Source organism: Sapajus apella, unplaced genomic scaffold, assembly GCF_009761245.1.
Source record: "Sapajus apella isolate SASKATOON/1434 unplaced genomic scaffold, GSC_monkey_1.0 scaffold22, whole genome shotgun sequence".
Taxonomy (NCBI): Eukaryota; Metazoa; Chordata; class Mammalia; order Primates; family Cebidae; genus Sapajus; species Sapajus apella.
Window position 1 is genome coordinate 25,839,897 of NW_022436962.1, and position 16,217 is coordinate 25,856,113.

At 46.6% G+C, this 16,217-nt stretch overlaps 1 protein-coding gene and 1 pseudogene across 2 annotated transcripts in view; both read right to left on the reverse strand.

Annotated features, from left to right (window-relative positions):
• CAPN8 (calpain 8) overlaps positions 1-16,217 on the reverse strand; it is a 71,527-nt gene that overhangs the window by 35,647 nt on the left and 19,663 nt on the right. For both annotated transcript variants that reach the window (XM_032289361.1, XM_032289362.1), the window contains exons 3-4: positions 1,151-1,269; positions 502-635 (exon numbers count right to left, since the gene is read on the reverse strand). In XM_032289361.1, coding sequence (XP_032145252.1) covers positions 502-635; positions 1,151-1,269 — 253 coding nt within the window. The remainder of the gene's footprint in view (positions 1-501; positions 636-1,150; positions 1,270-16,217) is intronic.
• Positions 10,405-16,173, reverse strand: LOC116558994 (annotated as a pseudogene).

The following is a 16,217-nucleotide window of genomic DNA, read 5'->3' on the forward strand; positions in this document are numbered from 1 at the left end:
CACTCCAGCCTGGTGACAGAGTGAGACTCCATCTCAAAAAAAAAAAAAAAAAAACAACCCAAAGAAGGTTTTGAACATCAAACACCAGTGAGAAGACCTCCTGAGGAAAGAACAGACTCTTTGTTGAGTTTGGTAGCTAGTACATTTTTATTATTATTATTATGCATCATTCTTTTAAACATTTACATTGCCCTAGGAACCTACCTTGGGATTTAAAAGAGGAAAAGCTCAGGCCCAGAGGGGCAGGGAGGCTCACCCACCCCACCCCCACCAACACACATATTTACCCAGGGCAGAGCTGAGCTGATAAACTCCCCACCCAGATTTCTGTTTCTCTGAGTTACTGAAAAATGATCTCTCTCCACAGCTCATGGGGGTCTGGATGCTGGGAAAGACTTGGCCCTGACGTCCTGAGTTTGGGGTGTGAAGCGGATGTGGCGGGGACAGGTGAGAGCTTTGAGGGAGGCTCTGGTGTCTCCCAGCTCCTGCTGCTCCACTTACTTGGCATAGGCTTTCTCCAGCAGGGCACTCCAGAATTCATTGCCTTGTTCCGAGTGGAGGAAGAGCAGCTGTCCGTTCCTGGTGGGCAGCCTGTCATCAATGACCACCTCCACCCACTCTCCATACTGCCAGAACTGGGGAGGGGAGACACAGCGGCCGGTCACATGAATAAGCAGATGTGTAAAGGGAGTCTCCCCAAGGGCTGCACGCGGGGACTCTGTGCCATCATTGTTTGAGTCTTGGCTCCATAGGAGCGGGACCTGTGTCTCCCTTATCTGTACACACAGCAGATGCCAGATGAACCTGGGGACATCTACTCCAGGGTCTGCGTTTGTGCATCAGAGAACTGGCCCAGCACCACCCACTGGCAGCAGGAAGTGACTGAGACCCACACTTCCTGACCCTCCGTGCACAATGCTGTCCTCAAGGCCACGTGGCCTAGGGGAGCTGGCAAGGGGATGGATGTGTGGATGTCCGGGTGGACGCATTAAAGCGGAGGTTCTCAGACTGAAGTGTGCATCAGAGTCACCTGGAGGATTGTTAAGACATAGGTCACTGTGCCCCATACCCAGAGTGTCTGTTGCAGTGGATCTGCAGTGGGGCCTGAGTACGGAAAGCGGCGACAAAGGCCCTGAGCAGAGCACAGTACCTGAAAATGAAAGATTCCCGCATAGTTCTCCTGGAAGTTCTGGTCCCTGGGGACCACCCGGTAAAGCAGCTCTTCATTCAAGGTCAGGGAGGCAATGGCGGCCAGAAGCCAGCAGTCACCTGCACAGTGTTACAGAGGACACACATTGGTCAGGCCCGGCCTGCAGGGGCCCTGCTTTCCCTGACCCTGTCCCACTCAACCCAGAGTCCACGTCACCCCATTCACTTCTAAGTCAGGTAGAGTCTCATCCTCTGGTGCTGGAAACGCACTTGTAGCCAGCAGCTTCCCCTGCCTCCCTGGGATGTGTTTACTCTGGAGTCGATCCTCTGCCCCTCCCTATGGCTGTCCCCCGCCCACCACCACATGCTGGCCACTTCCTGGCTCCTATATACTTAGCCAGTGGAGTGGAAATGAAAAGAAAAAAAGAAAAAGAAAGAAAATTAGTCCCTTTGGTCCCTTATTAGCAGTTCTGATTAATTTGGTTGAGGGAAACATTGAAACTGTTTATCCAATCTTTGATGTATACATGTAAGTGTGTGTGTGTGTGTGTGTGTGTGTATGTGTGTGTGTGTTCTCTGCCCCTCCTGACCTTGGATAATGGAGAGCTGGCTCTGCATGCTCTGTTTACAGTATTGCCCTCCTTGTTTCACAGTTCACCATGAAAGCCTTGGTGCCTCATGGCTTAAAGCTCCCTTGAGATATTGATTAGCATTAAATCATCATAATTTGAGGCAGAAGAAATAAAAGTCAAGAGAGGTTAAAAATCTCGGGGTTTGGTGTTGGCCACATTGGAGATTCAAGGAAATACAGAAGAAAACAGAAAACCCCTTTCTGTGCAAGTTGGGACCTCCCACACTGATGCCGCTGAGTGGCGCTTCCCTGGGAGGCATCGTTGTCCCTTGCTGTGTCAACTTCAAAAGCGGCACAGGCCCCAGGCGCCACTGCCTATCTTAGCATCCTATGGCGAATCTATCATCTTGGAAGTGATGTAACTTTGCTCACCTCTGTCTATTTGCTTATTCCACACCAACCGCTGAGGTCTCAGTGCGAAAGGCTATTGCATCTTTCTGGCCTGGTACTGCTTCTTTCCAGCTCCACCGCAGATCCCTAGCTCCAGGAGTCTACGATTTGGTGAACAAGTCCCTGTTTCTCTTATTTGTTCCATTCAAACAGCTCCAAAATCCTGCCTGTGCATCTCCGTTTTATCTTTCCCATGCAGAAGATCTGAGTCTTTTCAATGTGTGTTCACATGGAAGGCCCTTCAACCTTTTAGAGATGATCTGTGGATCTTGTCTCTAAGTTTTCTTTTAACACTGTGGTCGGAGCTACATACATATTCTAGGTGTGAACACATTTTCTCAGAAAACCCGTTGCCTGAGCAAGCAGTAAGCCAGGAACCCACATCTGAGGAGCCTTCATCTCCACCATCACTCAGAATTGCTCCTTTACCAGCTCATCCTGGAAAGCCCTGGCCTCTGTCTGCCTGGATCTTTCCCAACAAAGAGGTTCATGATCTGACCCCAAATTAATTAATCCCTCTCCCTCGCGCTCGCGCTCTCTCTCTCTCTCTCTCTCTCTCTCTCCCTCTCTCTCACACACACACACACACACACACACACACACACACACACACACACTCATTTACTTTCTTTTCCTGTAAGAGACAGGGTCTTGCTCTGTTGCCCAGGCTGGAGTGCAGTAGCACCGTCATGGCTGGCTGCAGCCTCAACTTCCTAGTCTCAAGCATTCTTCCCACCTCAGCCTCCCAACTCACTGGAACTACATGTGCATGCCATCATGCCCAGTCAATTTTTTTAATTTTTTTCATAGAGACAGGGTCTTGGTATATTGTCCAGGCTGGTCTTAAACTCCTAGACTCAAGCAATCATCCCATCTCAGCCTCCCAAAGTGCTGGGATTACAAGCAAAAGCCACCAGGCCTAGCCATGTTGCTTTTTGAAGAGCTTTTCTGATCCAGGAGGCAACCTGCTTCCTGCCTCACTCTCACCAGGATCTCCTTTACAGATAAACACTATCCTCCTAATAGCAACAGAGCTCCTAGGAGTGACTAGTCCTGCTAGCTGAGGGAAACAGAGCTAGTTGATATGGATGGACTAGCATGAGTTCTGTTGCTTCTCACCAAAGAAGCCTGAAGCAGGGCAGTATCTCTCATTAAAAGGCAACTTCCAAAGCGTGAGCAAAATAACACAGTTTCCTCCTCCCAGGCAGCTCCTCTCAACCCAGTTTTCTTCTATGATCATGTCACTCCTCTGCTTGAAATCTTGCAACTGTCCTCCATTGCTCACCAATGAAATACAACCTAACAGGGCATCAGCATCCTTCGCAATATGACTGCAACCTACTTCTCCAGTCTTTTCCTATGAGATTCCTGCTATGAATGTAATCTCCCAATCAAACTCGGATATGTACAAAACATACCCTGGTCTTTTTCACTGATGTGTTTTTTCTTGTTTCTTCCCTCTGCTTGCAAACTTCTTGCTGAATCTTATCCCTTCTCCATGAAGCCCTCTCTGATGCCTCCTTCCCCCCAGCCAGAAGCCACTTCTTTTTTGGTATGTATTTTAAAGACCTTATTTACGCTTCTCTTGCAGAGTTATCATAAGCTGCCTCAGATCACTATTTGCACCCAGATTGGCCTTGAAACTCCATTCATGCATCAACTCCTTGGCAGACCTTTCCTTACCCCTACCCCGGCCTGTCTCACCAGCACCACGTCCCTCCTCCTCACACCTCCCCAGCAAGTTCTAAGGCCACCTGGTCACATCTGTTTGTCTCTCTCCCCCATCCCTCACTGATCTCTTCTTGCTCAACGGATGTTTGATGAATAAAAACAAATAAGCAGATGACCACATGCATCAAGGAATCATATTTTGCTTTTCTGCAAATCTCCAACAGCATCTTGCATATATTTGCACCCCGACCTCCCAGGTCTGTGGGGAAGTGGCATTCAACAAGAATCTGCACGGAACCTGACAGATTTCACCTCCACCAGCGTCAGACAGAGAGATAAACAAGGTAAGACAAGCACAGAAGCCCAGTCCTCTGGGGAGTGGAGGGGGTGACTGCTCTGCAACATCTCTGAAGCAAGTGGCTTCTCAAAGGGATCAGAACAGCCACACAGCCCTTATTACTGGGCGTGGTCCCGGCTCCCTTCTGATGTGGAGGTTCTGGCCCCCAGTCTGAGCTTCTTCCGACAGTCCACCCAGAGCATCCCCTAGACATTACAATTCAAGGCACAGTAACAAAATGTCCCTCCATTGCTGACATCAAACGAGGTGGTCCAGCTGGAGGAGAGTTTCATTTTCTCTTCATCTGCCTCACTCCTGACATTTCACAGGGTCCACCCACCTCTTGCAAGCAAGCACAGAGGCTCGAGGAGACGCTGTGGGTGTGTAGGCTTGGATCCTTGCCAGTTACCGCATGAAGTGCGAATGGATTGTCATGACAAGAATGCATTTTCAAAGGAATACATCCAAATGAGTGTGCTTCCCTTCGGAGTCCTCAGGAGGATGGACATTTACTCTGTTATTCAGAACATTTCAGAAACTTGTTTGGGGACCTGCCAGTGGAAAAACAGCTTTGATCTTGGAACATAGGTTTTGTTTATTTTGTTTTGTTTCGAGACAAAGTCTCACTCTGTTGTCCAGACGAATGCAGTGGTGCAACCACAGCTCATTGCAGCACTGACCTCCTGGGCTCAAGCAGTCCTCCCACCTCAGCCTCCCAAATTGCTGGGATTACAGGCATGCACCACCATGCCCAGCTAGTTTTTAAAATACAGAGACGGGGTCTCGCTATGCTGCCCAGGACTAAACCCCTTGGCCTCAAGCAATCCTCCCACCTTGGCCTCCCAATGTACTGGGATTATAAGCATGAGCTACCACGCCTGGCTAATTTTCAATCTTTTCATTTTCAAAAGAAGTCAGGAGGCTTTGAGATCCTAGTTTGGTGGTGAATAAGGTAGACAAAAACACTGGGAAATACCTTGATAGACAAGTCCATCCTCCCTGGCCACCTTCCACCTAGGGCTGCTCAGGCGTTAGTTCTCACTCATGAGCTTTATGCAGAGGTGCACTCCGTGAAAAGTTAGGAAAGATTTTCATATCCTGATGAAATGGGGCAGACTTGGCTGGCGAGTCTTTTTTGCCCATTGCCCTTCCCCCTTCTTCCCATCTAGAAAGTCCACATTGTGTGTGGAGGTGCAGAGCCAGCTTGCAACCCCAAGGCTGCAGGTGCAAGATGAAAGTTAGTGCAGGAGCGCAGAGCAGGGCACAGTGTGAGTCTAGCGCTCCAAGAACATTATTAAAGTTACACTAGCCCCAGACTAGCTACCTCTAGCTTTCTTGTTATAAAAAAAGAATTTGCCCCTATTTGTTTGAGCCACAACAGTGGGTTTTATGCTCCTTGTAGCCAAATGTTTTCCCACCTGATGCTAGAAGAATGACTGCAGAGTGATTTTGTATGTCCCATAAATTGGTTCTGAAAAAAAGAATTCCACAAAAGGAATTCCAAAATAATGTTGGGAATGGCAGTTCAAATATACACATTGTCCCGTGCATTGGTTTGAATCTATTCTAGGGATACTGGAAGACCTGGATGGGAATTCTGTGTCTGGTCCCTAAACAGGGACTATAGCAAATGCTCTCTAAAAAAAAAAAAAAAAAAAAACAATTTATTTGAGAGGCCAAGGCAGGCAGATCACTTGAGGTCAGGAGTTCAAGACTAGCCTGGTCAACATGGTGAAACTCCATTTCTACCAAAAATGCAAAAATTATCCCGGTGTGGTACCACACACCTGTAGTCCCAGCTACTTGGGAGGCTGAGGCAGGAGAATCACTTGAGCCTGGGAGGCGGAGGCTGCAGTGAGCCAAGATCATGCCACTGCATTCCAGCCTGGGCAACAGAGCAAGACGCCATCTCAAAAACAAACAAACAAAAAGAAATCCACCAGGAGACAATAATCCTGAATCAGACATTGTAAAAAAAAAAAAAAAAAAAAAAAATCCCTTAATTCAAAAATTCCCTTTACACATTAAAATCAAAGCTTAAAGGTGTGGACGTCTAATGTTATTATAAATTATAGGTAGCAAGAACTCAAGCTATAGCTTAATGGAATTTTCCAAACACCAAGGGAAGAATTGGAGACACTTCTAGACTGCAGGTAGAAAGAAAAAAGAAGGAAAGAAAGGAAAGAAGAAAGGTCAGACATCAGAATCCCTGCCATAGCCCCTACCTTACCTTGAGATCGAACAATGGCTGGAGTGGAAGCAGGAGTAAAGCCGCAGATAGTCTGAAGCAAAAGCCAAAGCCGAGAACACTTATGCCCTGCTTCCCATTCGGGAGTCAGCAGAGTAAAGACAGCACCAGGGAGCACTGAGGCAGAAGACGAGAGATGATGGAAACACCCGAGTCTCCTTCAGGTATCATGTAAGATGGAGCTGAGGGCAGGGAGCAAAAAGCCAGGTCAATTCTATTGCAGAGGCTGTGGGGTGAACCTTGTGGGTCAGGCACTGGACAGAGGGTGTGATGTGTCATGTCAGCAGCAGTAAGGAGCATCAGGTGGGGCTGAGTCAGCCACGGAATGTCCACTGGACCCTGAGGAAATCAGGAAAAGAAATCATACAACATGCCAGTCACGTCTCTAGGAGGCCAGCAAGGACCCAGAAGTCAGCACCAGGCTACTCAAGGACTAGCGGGCTTCTCCCATTGGTGGGAGGACATTGTTTGGCCTTCCTTATATCCAGGTACCATCCTGGGATGGTGGGGGAGGAACCAGACTTTACGAAGTGAGAAACCACCTGTCTTAGTCCATTCCTGCTGCTGTAACAAAATACCGTACACTTGATGCCTTAGAAACAGCAACACAACTCTGGAGGCTGGGAAGTTCAAGATCAAAGCACCAGCAGAGTTGACACGTGGCAAGAGCCCACTTTGTTCATAAATGGCTGTCTTCCATCTGTGTCCTCAAATGGCAGAAGGGGCAAGGGAGCTCTCTAGGACCTCTTTTTAAAGGCAGTAAGCCCATTGATGGGGGCTTTGCCCTCATGACCTAATCACCTCCCAAAGGCCCTACCTCCTAATGCCATCATACTGGATGTTAAGATTTCAACATGTGAATGGGGCTGTGGGGACAGACACAAACATTCAGTCTACAGCACCACTCAAATACAGTAATTGAAAGAGATATTTATCCAAAAGAGGAAAGAGCTTGAAACAGGCAGAGGTATAATACCTTAAATTGGCTAGTTTATCTTTCCCTCCGACTCACAGTCCATGGAAATTGGGGCTCCACGGCAAGCTGAGAATAGTTGAGCAAAATAATGAATTCTGTGCTGATTGCACATCTGAGTGTAATGTAAAAATTTTGACCCTGCTAATATATGCTTGTTTTTTAAAAATCCATCTTCAATATTTTATCACAGCTGAGGCATCCTTTGCCTACTCTTCCGCAGAAGGCTGCTCTAAATGTCTTTATACACAGGGAGCGATTTCAGCCCCGTACATTACTATGAAGCAGTCACAGAGCCTCCCTTCCCCCACTTGGTGAGCATGTCTTTTGAAGCCCTTGGCATTTAATTCACACCATTTTGACTACTTAAAACACACACACACACACACACACACACACACACACATACACGCGGACTTCTTTTTCAACCACTCCTTGTGGAGAAGTGCTAATTCACAGGCAGTGTGCCCAGAGTCGACCCACACATTGACTTTTGACTCTATTTGCTTTGTTGACAATTCCCATCTCTCTGGCTAGACTTGGAAGCAGCCTGGAGGCAGACAGTGGGCCTTGTGGTTCTCAGAGACCCCAGCATAAAATGCTTGCTCACTGAATTCACCTTAGTATAATCGTGTCAAAGGTGATTTGAAAATTCAGACCTTGAGTAGCCTGTCACTAGTGAAGCTTTCTGGGACCCACTTTCTGCTTCCCCGCTCCTTCTCTTACTTCTGCCTTCTCTGGCTAAAAGCAAATTTTGGCACTCAAGGGAAGGCTCTGACTTGCTTCTCAAGCTTCATCCCCATGCCTGAAGTAGAGCCTCATCTTTCCCACTTCCTGACACTCACCTCTCTGAAGACCCTGCATATATCATGGTTAGATTCTGGTCTACATAAATTTGAGAGAGTGACCTCTTGAAGTCCCGCAAGCTGTATAATTTTACCATTCTTCAGTCCCTCCAAATCATACAGATGCCAACCCTTACCCACTGTGACCAGAGGTGAACGTAGACTTTTCTGAACCTGGCAGACAGCAGCTTGACTGGGTCTCCAGGGCCCCCACCTGCAGCCCTAGCACTGTCTTAGACACACTCCATCTCTGCCCTCTCCCCCAGCCTAGCCCTGGTGCACAGACGCCTGCCGGCCCTGGTAACACCTGGCTCCAGCTCTGCCATGGCCTCTTAGCTCCTCAGACATTCCTGTTTAATCTTGTCACCTGCTCCCCCAATTCCCATCACCATCCAGTGGCAGCACCTGGGCAGGCTGGCCAGATGGCACATGAGACTGGAGAGTGAATGAATGAGCCATGCTCCCACCCCTGAGCATTCTGAGCAGGATCCTCTGTTTAAGTTCCCATCCTCTTAGAATCACTTAGTAAATCTCCCTTATCTTGCACCAGCCTCCAACCCTCCTGGAGGCCCTCTCCCTTCAGGCTTAAGGGACAGCTCCTGTATGCCATCATCGCTCACCAGCACTTACCAAGCATCACCATGTGTGGGACCATCTGCAGGACGCTGGGACAAGAGAGACATAAAGGACACTGTCTCTGCCCTGGAGAAGGCTACAAACTTAGAAGAGTCAAAATAGCACAGCTTTGACTCAGAAAGCCTGTCCTGTGTTCAAAGCCCTGGACCCTAACTTGCCTGCTGAGTGGCTGGCACCAATCACTTGACTCCTAGGATTCTCAGTTTTCTAATCTGTAAAATGAGTTCAGACCTCGCAGTTTATTGTACAAGATCATCTGATACCGAGCAAAAAGGACTTACTTGTAACAAGCGAAATGTTTAGTGTTGTCTGTATATACCTCCTGTTGGCCTTTTGCATCCATGGGTTCCATATCCGTGGGTTCAACCAACTACAGGTTAAAAATGTTTGAAAAAAAGAGGATGGTTTTGTCTGTACTGAACATGTACAGACTTTCTTCTTGCCATGATTCCCTAGGTGATACAGTATAACAACTATTTACATAACATTTACACTGCATTAAGTATTATAAGGAATCCAGAGGTGATTTGAAGTATACGGGAGGACATGCATGGGCTATATGCAAACACTACATCATTTCTATCGGGGACGTGAGCATCTGTGGATTTGGGTATTCATGGGCATCCTGGAACCCAGTCCCCCACAGATACCGAGGGAAGACTGTATGGTGTGTGTGTGTGTGTGTGTGTGTGTGTGTGGTCTCCAGTTGGCTACAGAGGACATCAGGACATAAAAGATATCAAAGATGCACATGAGTGTATATGTAACAGCAGGTATGATATTTTTAGAGTGCCTCTGGAGTATCTTGATTAATGTTCCCCCATGGGTAAGCCAGCTTCTCTCTCCCCAACTGAGTACAATCTCTCCCATTGGGCAACTGCTTCTCTGCTGATAAGGAACAATTCCCTGGCCTTTCCATAACCAAGACCGATCGGGACCTTCAGTGCCTCCAGGAATTGTAGGAAGGGGGTTCTGCTGCCACCCCAGGCTCTGTGGTCCCTACTCTCCCTCAAAGAAAGAACATAGAACCAAAGGAAATAATCTCAGGCAGCAGCTCACATACGCAACTAAACCCATGAGTCCCTACACTGGGGCCCTGCTCTGTGCTAATCCATTCACCCCATTACCACCCGCCGGCTCTGAGTCAGGCTTAAAGCACCCATGCTCTGCACTTTCTTTGAACCTGCAAACATACTTCAGCCTGATGGACCTTGCACATCTGGAAGTTGCCCACAATAAGTCCTGCTGCTAATGTAGAATTAAAGTAGGTTAATCTGGCCAGGCGCAGTGGCTCACGCCTATAATCCCAGCACTTTGGGAGGCCAAGACCAGCAGATCACCTGAGGTCAGGGGTTTGAGACCAGCCTGGCCAACATGGTGAAACCCTGTCTCTACTAAAAATACAAAAATTAGTTGGGTGTGGTGGCCCTCGCCTGTAATCCTGGCTACTCAGGAGGCTGAGGCAGGAGAACTGCTAGAACACGAGAGGCCAAGTTTGCAGTGAACTGAGATCGTGTTCCTACACTCCAGCCTGGGTCACAGAGCAAGACTCTGTCTCAAAAAATTAAATAATAAATAAAGTAGATTAATCAGATGGCTTTTGGACAAGGTAAGTTCCTAGAAAATGGTGATGAGAAAAACATGTACTACAGGCTCAGCCTTTCACTCTCCAAGAGTTTAAATCACATAAGCCACATCTTCATCAGTGTATTGCACAAGGAGAACGCCTTCTTTTAAAATCATTTTAATTGGGAAGCCATTAGGCTGGGGCAACTACAGCACTTTAAGTTTTTACCTAAGCAAGCCAAAGCCTGATGTAAACAGTAAAATGAAACTACAGACTATCAATCCGAAACCACCAATTAACCTCTAAAACCAGTCTTTCCACTGTAATCAATCAAGTACGTTGTATGTGTCTTACTTCCATATTCATCCTCTAAAAGCCCACGCTGCTGCAGCGGATCTCTCTGAGCCTCTGCTGGTTTTGAGGGCTGCCCAAATCATGAATCCTTGTTTGCTCAAATAAACTCTGTCACATTTATTTTGTCTGAAGTTCTTCCTTTAACACTTCCTGTATTTGAATCTGCCTGCAATTTGCACAAGGCAAAGTGGCTATTTAATGCCCATTTGCCTGACAACTAAAGCTGAGGCCCTGAGCTCAAGTGACCCTCAAGCCAGACAGTGTCAGAGGTAGGATTAGTTCTAGCAAGATGATGAGTTTTCTGCCTTCTCAACTCTTCCAGGGCCATGTGGAAGCTGAAGTAAATACATTCACATCATTTGAAATAAATGCCCTAGACCTCCGCACAAGGGAAGCAGGAAATTTCAAAAACAGTCCCTCCTCCTGTCAATCTACACAGAGCTTCTCATCAGCCTCTTTTCATTCCCACTTTCCAATCGCATCCAACCACCTCCTCTCCCCACCCCTTGCTAGCATTTGGTTCGCCCTCTGACCTACCTCATAAAATAGCATCTCCTTACATCGCAATAACATGAAATAGCCTGACTTCTTAGAGTTGTTATGAAGACAAAAATGAGATAAGATATGCAAGGTGCCTAGCGTAGTGCCTGCCGCATAGAAAGCGCTCAATAAAAATTCTTAATATTCGCTGTTATCACCCAACATACAATTAACCCAAACACCAGGGAACCCAAACAAGTGAATCAGCGAATGTTTATTGAGTGTCTACTGCCCATAGGAAAACAAAAACTGAAATGATGCCAGGAAGTTGCAGGCGTCCTTCCCTATCCACCCCTGTGTTTGGTATAGGATGCAGGGCTGCTGTCTCACTCCCACCACCTGCCTTCCTGCCCAGGTTTCCCATCTCAGGCATCGGCACCACTAGTTTGCCAGTTGCTGAAGCCCAGGAGCCATTCGATTCCTTTTCCTTACTCCGTTCATATCCAGTTGCTTCCCAAGTGCTTTTGATTTTATTCCTAAATAGTTCTCAAATCTCATTCTCCTCTCTAACTCTACTGCCATTGCCTGATCTTCCAGTAAGACTATAAGGGACCTTCTTTCTCCAAATACTCATTATTTAGGAGCAGTAATTAGGAGATTGCAGAAAGAAGCAGAATTGTCATGATGTGAAAATATTCATGAGTTTTCACCCAACCATCCCTCCCCACCTAACGTTCCTAGGAACACTAGAATCACCAACCATGCCAATCTCACATGCAGATACAATGCAAGGTGGTAGCAAAGTGACACTGAACATTTTGCTCAATTTGCTGGATTTCATGAAGTTGATGAAAGTGATACTGAAGATCTTCCTCAGTGCCACTGACCAAGAAGAAGTTGGCAGAGTTAAAGCAGTTAGAGCTGAGGAAGGAAAACTGCTGAGGTTCAAGGCAGGACTGGTCCTTGAAAAGGGAGTGGTTTGAGTGTCGAAGTATCAAGGAGGGCCTTGGAGAAACTGATGAAATCTTTGAACGTTTTCATGATTCTTCCTCAGAACTCAAGCAAGAAGCGAAGTATTGCATCCTGCTGTCCTGTCGCCTTATCAGCATGAGTTCTCCCCTCCAAAAGTCAACAACTGATTCATACCTTGTTCTAAGAGCTAGCGCAAAGCTGCAATTACTACATGAGTATTACTAATACAAAGTAATACGAAAATTTTTAAATAATTTTTTATATTTTTTTCAAAGTAAGATACTAATCAAGCCTTTTAAAATAATGTTTACTAAGAAATGTGGGCCTCCATTTTACTTTCAGTGGCCCGTTTCCGATACCAGTTTTCTGCAAATAATGAGGGTTTCCTGTCCTGCAATTGTCTCTTCCTGGTGTCTGCACTCTCCATGCTGCAGCAAATCTGGCTATAAACAGCCCTACTTTAAAATCTTCCATGATTCCCCACTGCCCTCAGGAATAAAGTCCAGAATTCTTCACACAGCACCAGAACACTGCGTGGTCTAGCCACTGCCTCCCTCTCCACCCTCAGCCTTTGCTCTCCCTGTTCCATGGTTGCACGGATCCTACCACTTCTTTGAAAGTCTCCCCAGTGCTATGCACTTCCTAGCCGAAGGACCTTTATTCATCTCATTCCTGCAGCCTGGAGCCCTCCTGCCCACCGTCTTTCCCAGGAGAGGAGAGAAGAGAATGCCTATTTGTTCCATTCTGTTTCCTGGTGTGAAGAAGATACATATTTACATATTTGATACATATTTAAATGAGTAAATGGGCTGTGAAAGTTCTTCCTGATTCTGACAAACAAGTGTGTCAGATAAGCCACATGTTCCCTCACTCCTGTAAGCATCCACAACCAATGGTACTTCAATCCACCACCATTCAACGCCGTGAGCCCACCTCCTACGGTGCTTGTAAATTAAGAACCTGGCACACCTTACCAGAACATCATCCTCCTTTTAGGGTGGATGATAGCAAAAGCTACCAGTGTTCTAGAAACAAGACCAGAGAGAACATCAGTCCTGAGCATGACAGATATCCAGAAAACTCAAAAGGGCAAGGGCCTAGGTGCTGTGTTCTCAGCAGGCGGTGGGGTATTCGCATCACCCAAGGAGGAAAATCACTAAGAGTTTCAAAGATTAGCCCCAGGTCTGGTATTTTTCTGAACAATGGTAACGTGACTCATTTATGGCAACTATAATTTGTATAGCCTCAAAATAACTCTTTGGAGTCATGCTACATATAATAAAGCACACTAAATAATCCACTTCCACTGCCCCCTATAGGTTTCCTGGCACCTCCGCTTCTGGTTACCATGGCGACCCAGAAGGGGCCTCTCAGACCCGATAGCAGCGTGCGGGCAGCTCCGCAGGGAGGGGCAGCTCTAACACATCACTACATTTGGCCGAGGACAATTCTGGGCCAAGGGAGTCCTCGGCTTTCAGGAGCTACAGAGCACCCCAGAGAGTTAATGTACTTCAAAACAGAGGGGAGAACAGGAAAGGCTAGCGAGGCACCTTGGAATCAGAAGCCATTTTTGCCTTGCCTTCTAAGTTTTCAGTGGAGAGGAAAAGAAAAAAAAAAAAAGCAAGCAAACTCTTCACAGCTGAAGAAACTTGTTCAGATTATTTCGGAGTTCCTCCTAGTTGCCTGTGAGGCCCACCAGGCCCGTTCTCATCCGTCTCATTTCTGTGATTGTGGACAGTATAAGACTCAGTGGCATGAAACTGCTTCAGGACCTCTGCCTCACCTCCGGCTTTAAATGAGACCTTGAATGCTACTTAGAGGGAAAATTTTTCTTAGTAAATTATAAAAATGGAATTGATTCACTAGAGAGGGAAAAGAATCCACTGAGTAAATACATTTGAGACTTATGTAAATACATCTCAGAGCATGTTTCAAGGGAAAGTGGCTCGCTTACTGAGTTTAATTATAATGCTCTTTGGTTTCAAAAATAAGACAAAAATGCTAGAAGCCAGGTGTAACAGGGAAAGAAATGAAAAGATGAGCACTGAGGTGCAATGGTTAGCTCCAGCCGCGGCGGAAATACATGTGATGAGGTACAAAAATGGCACATCGCCATTATTGCTAGGGACAGCCCTGACACATTGTCAAGTGTCCCCTCCAAATATGACCCTAAATGGCACCACACTTCCAACCCGGGGTTAGGTATCCTGAGATTTCCAAATGTACAGAGATCTTTAAAGTGCACTGAGGATAATGGCATCTCCTAGCAAAATGAGGATGTGCGGTATATTCCAGGCTCAAATATACTGAGATGAGGTGAACTGAACTCAAATGTTAAAATGCCAAGGAACCAAGTGGGATGTTGTGAGCAGAAAACAAGATGTTTTTGAGGCTGGGAAAACATCCTAAGTACAACGTCCAAGAGCAAAAAGATGTAAAAAAAAGAAAGGAAGCGAAACTCTTAAAGGGAGTGGTAGAGGGGACCCTGGCCAGGCTGGTGGACAGGGCAACTACAGAGAAAGCCTTTCAATCAGAAGCCACTGACTGCACAGAAGCCTGGAGCACATCTACAGAAGCACAGAGTTCCTCCAAACACTAAGCTGAGGACAGCTAGCAGTAGCTCAACGCAGATCACAGGGTGAAAGCCGGCTGGAATGCAGAAAGTCCCCAGGGTCAGTGTCGTGATTCAGGCCCAGTGGGGGCTTGAGGTAGACTGAAGGCGATAAACACATCTTACCATGCCTCCAGATCTAGCCTGTCTAGCACATACAGTACTGGCTAGCATAGTGACTTCTAGGTTTCTAGAAAATCTGGACTTCTGATTTCCTTTTTAAAAAATTTTTTAATACAAACACTCCCACAGCATTTATTGTCATCTTGTAATGACATAAGGGGAATCAATACAATATGAAAAAAATGTTCATATTGGACAAAGGACATCTAAAAACAAACTGCATCCTTTTTAACAATTCCTCACTTCACTGATCATCTCTAGTCGGAGACACTGGGTAGCCAAGTAGTATCATCTCCTTTTAGCATGATCCAATGTAGTTTTTTTCTTGACTTTGTTTTAGAATAAATCTGTTCTGCATCAACTAATACAAGAGGCATATGCTCATCAAAACCAGTGATGCAGCCTTTCTCTGCATATTCACTTGCTCATAGAGCCAGACCTGAACCTGGGGTCTGTTTTGTAAGTATCTGAAGATGAGGCTGATGGGCTTCGTCGCAACCTTCTGCACTTTCTGGCCCTGGTCACAGTATGCCATGGTAGAATTTTCTAGATTTCTGATTTCTTATAAAAACTGCAAAATCTGGCCAAAATTTCTCTCTCTACTTATTCTACAAATATTTACTGAGCATTCACTCTGTGCCAAGTATTCCAGGCCCTAAGGATACCACAGCGGGGAAAAATAAAATCCTTGATGTTGTGGCGCATACATGCTAGTGGGAAAGACAAACCCTAAACAAATGCATGTGACAGGTGGTGGTAAATCCTGTGAAGAAACTAGAGCAGGGTAAGGGGGGGTGAGAGTTTCTAGGGGAGTGCTAGGAAACGCAGGGCAGTCCGGGAAGGTCTCCCGGCTCCTGCACAGTAACACCCAGCTCGAGCTAGGTGATGGCTTCCCCCTCACACAGGGCATGCTCTCTGGTTTGCCACGGTCCCCGCTACTCTCTCGTTACCTCCCCCGGCCTACTCTACTCGTTTATGTGGCCTCTGTAGGCATCGGAGTTGTGGCCCTCTGCGTTAATCCTTTCCTGGATCCCTCTGTATTCATCAGGGTTCTCTAGAGGGACAGGACTAATTGGATAGAATGCATATATGAAAGGGAGTTTTTAAGGAGTATTGACTCACGCAGTCACAAGGTGAAGTCCCACAATAGGCCGTCTGCAAGCTGATGAGCAAGGAAGACAGTTAGAGACCCAAAACCTCAAAAGCAGGAAAGCCAACAGTGCAGCCTGT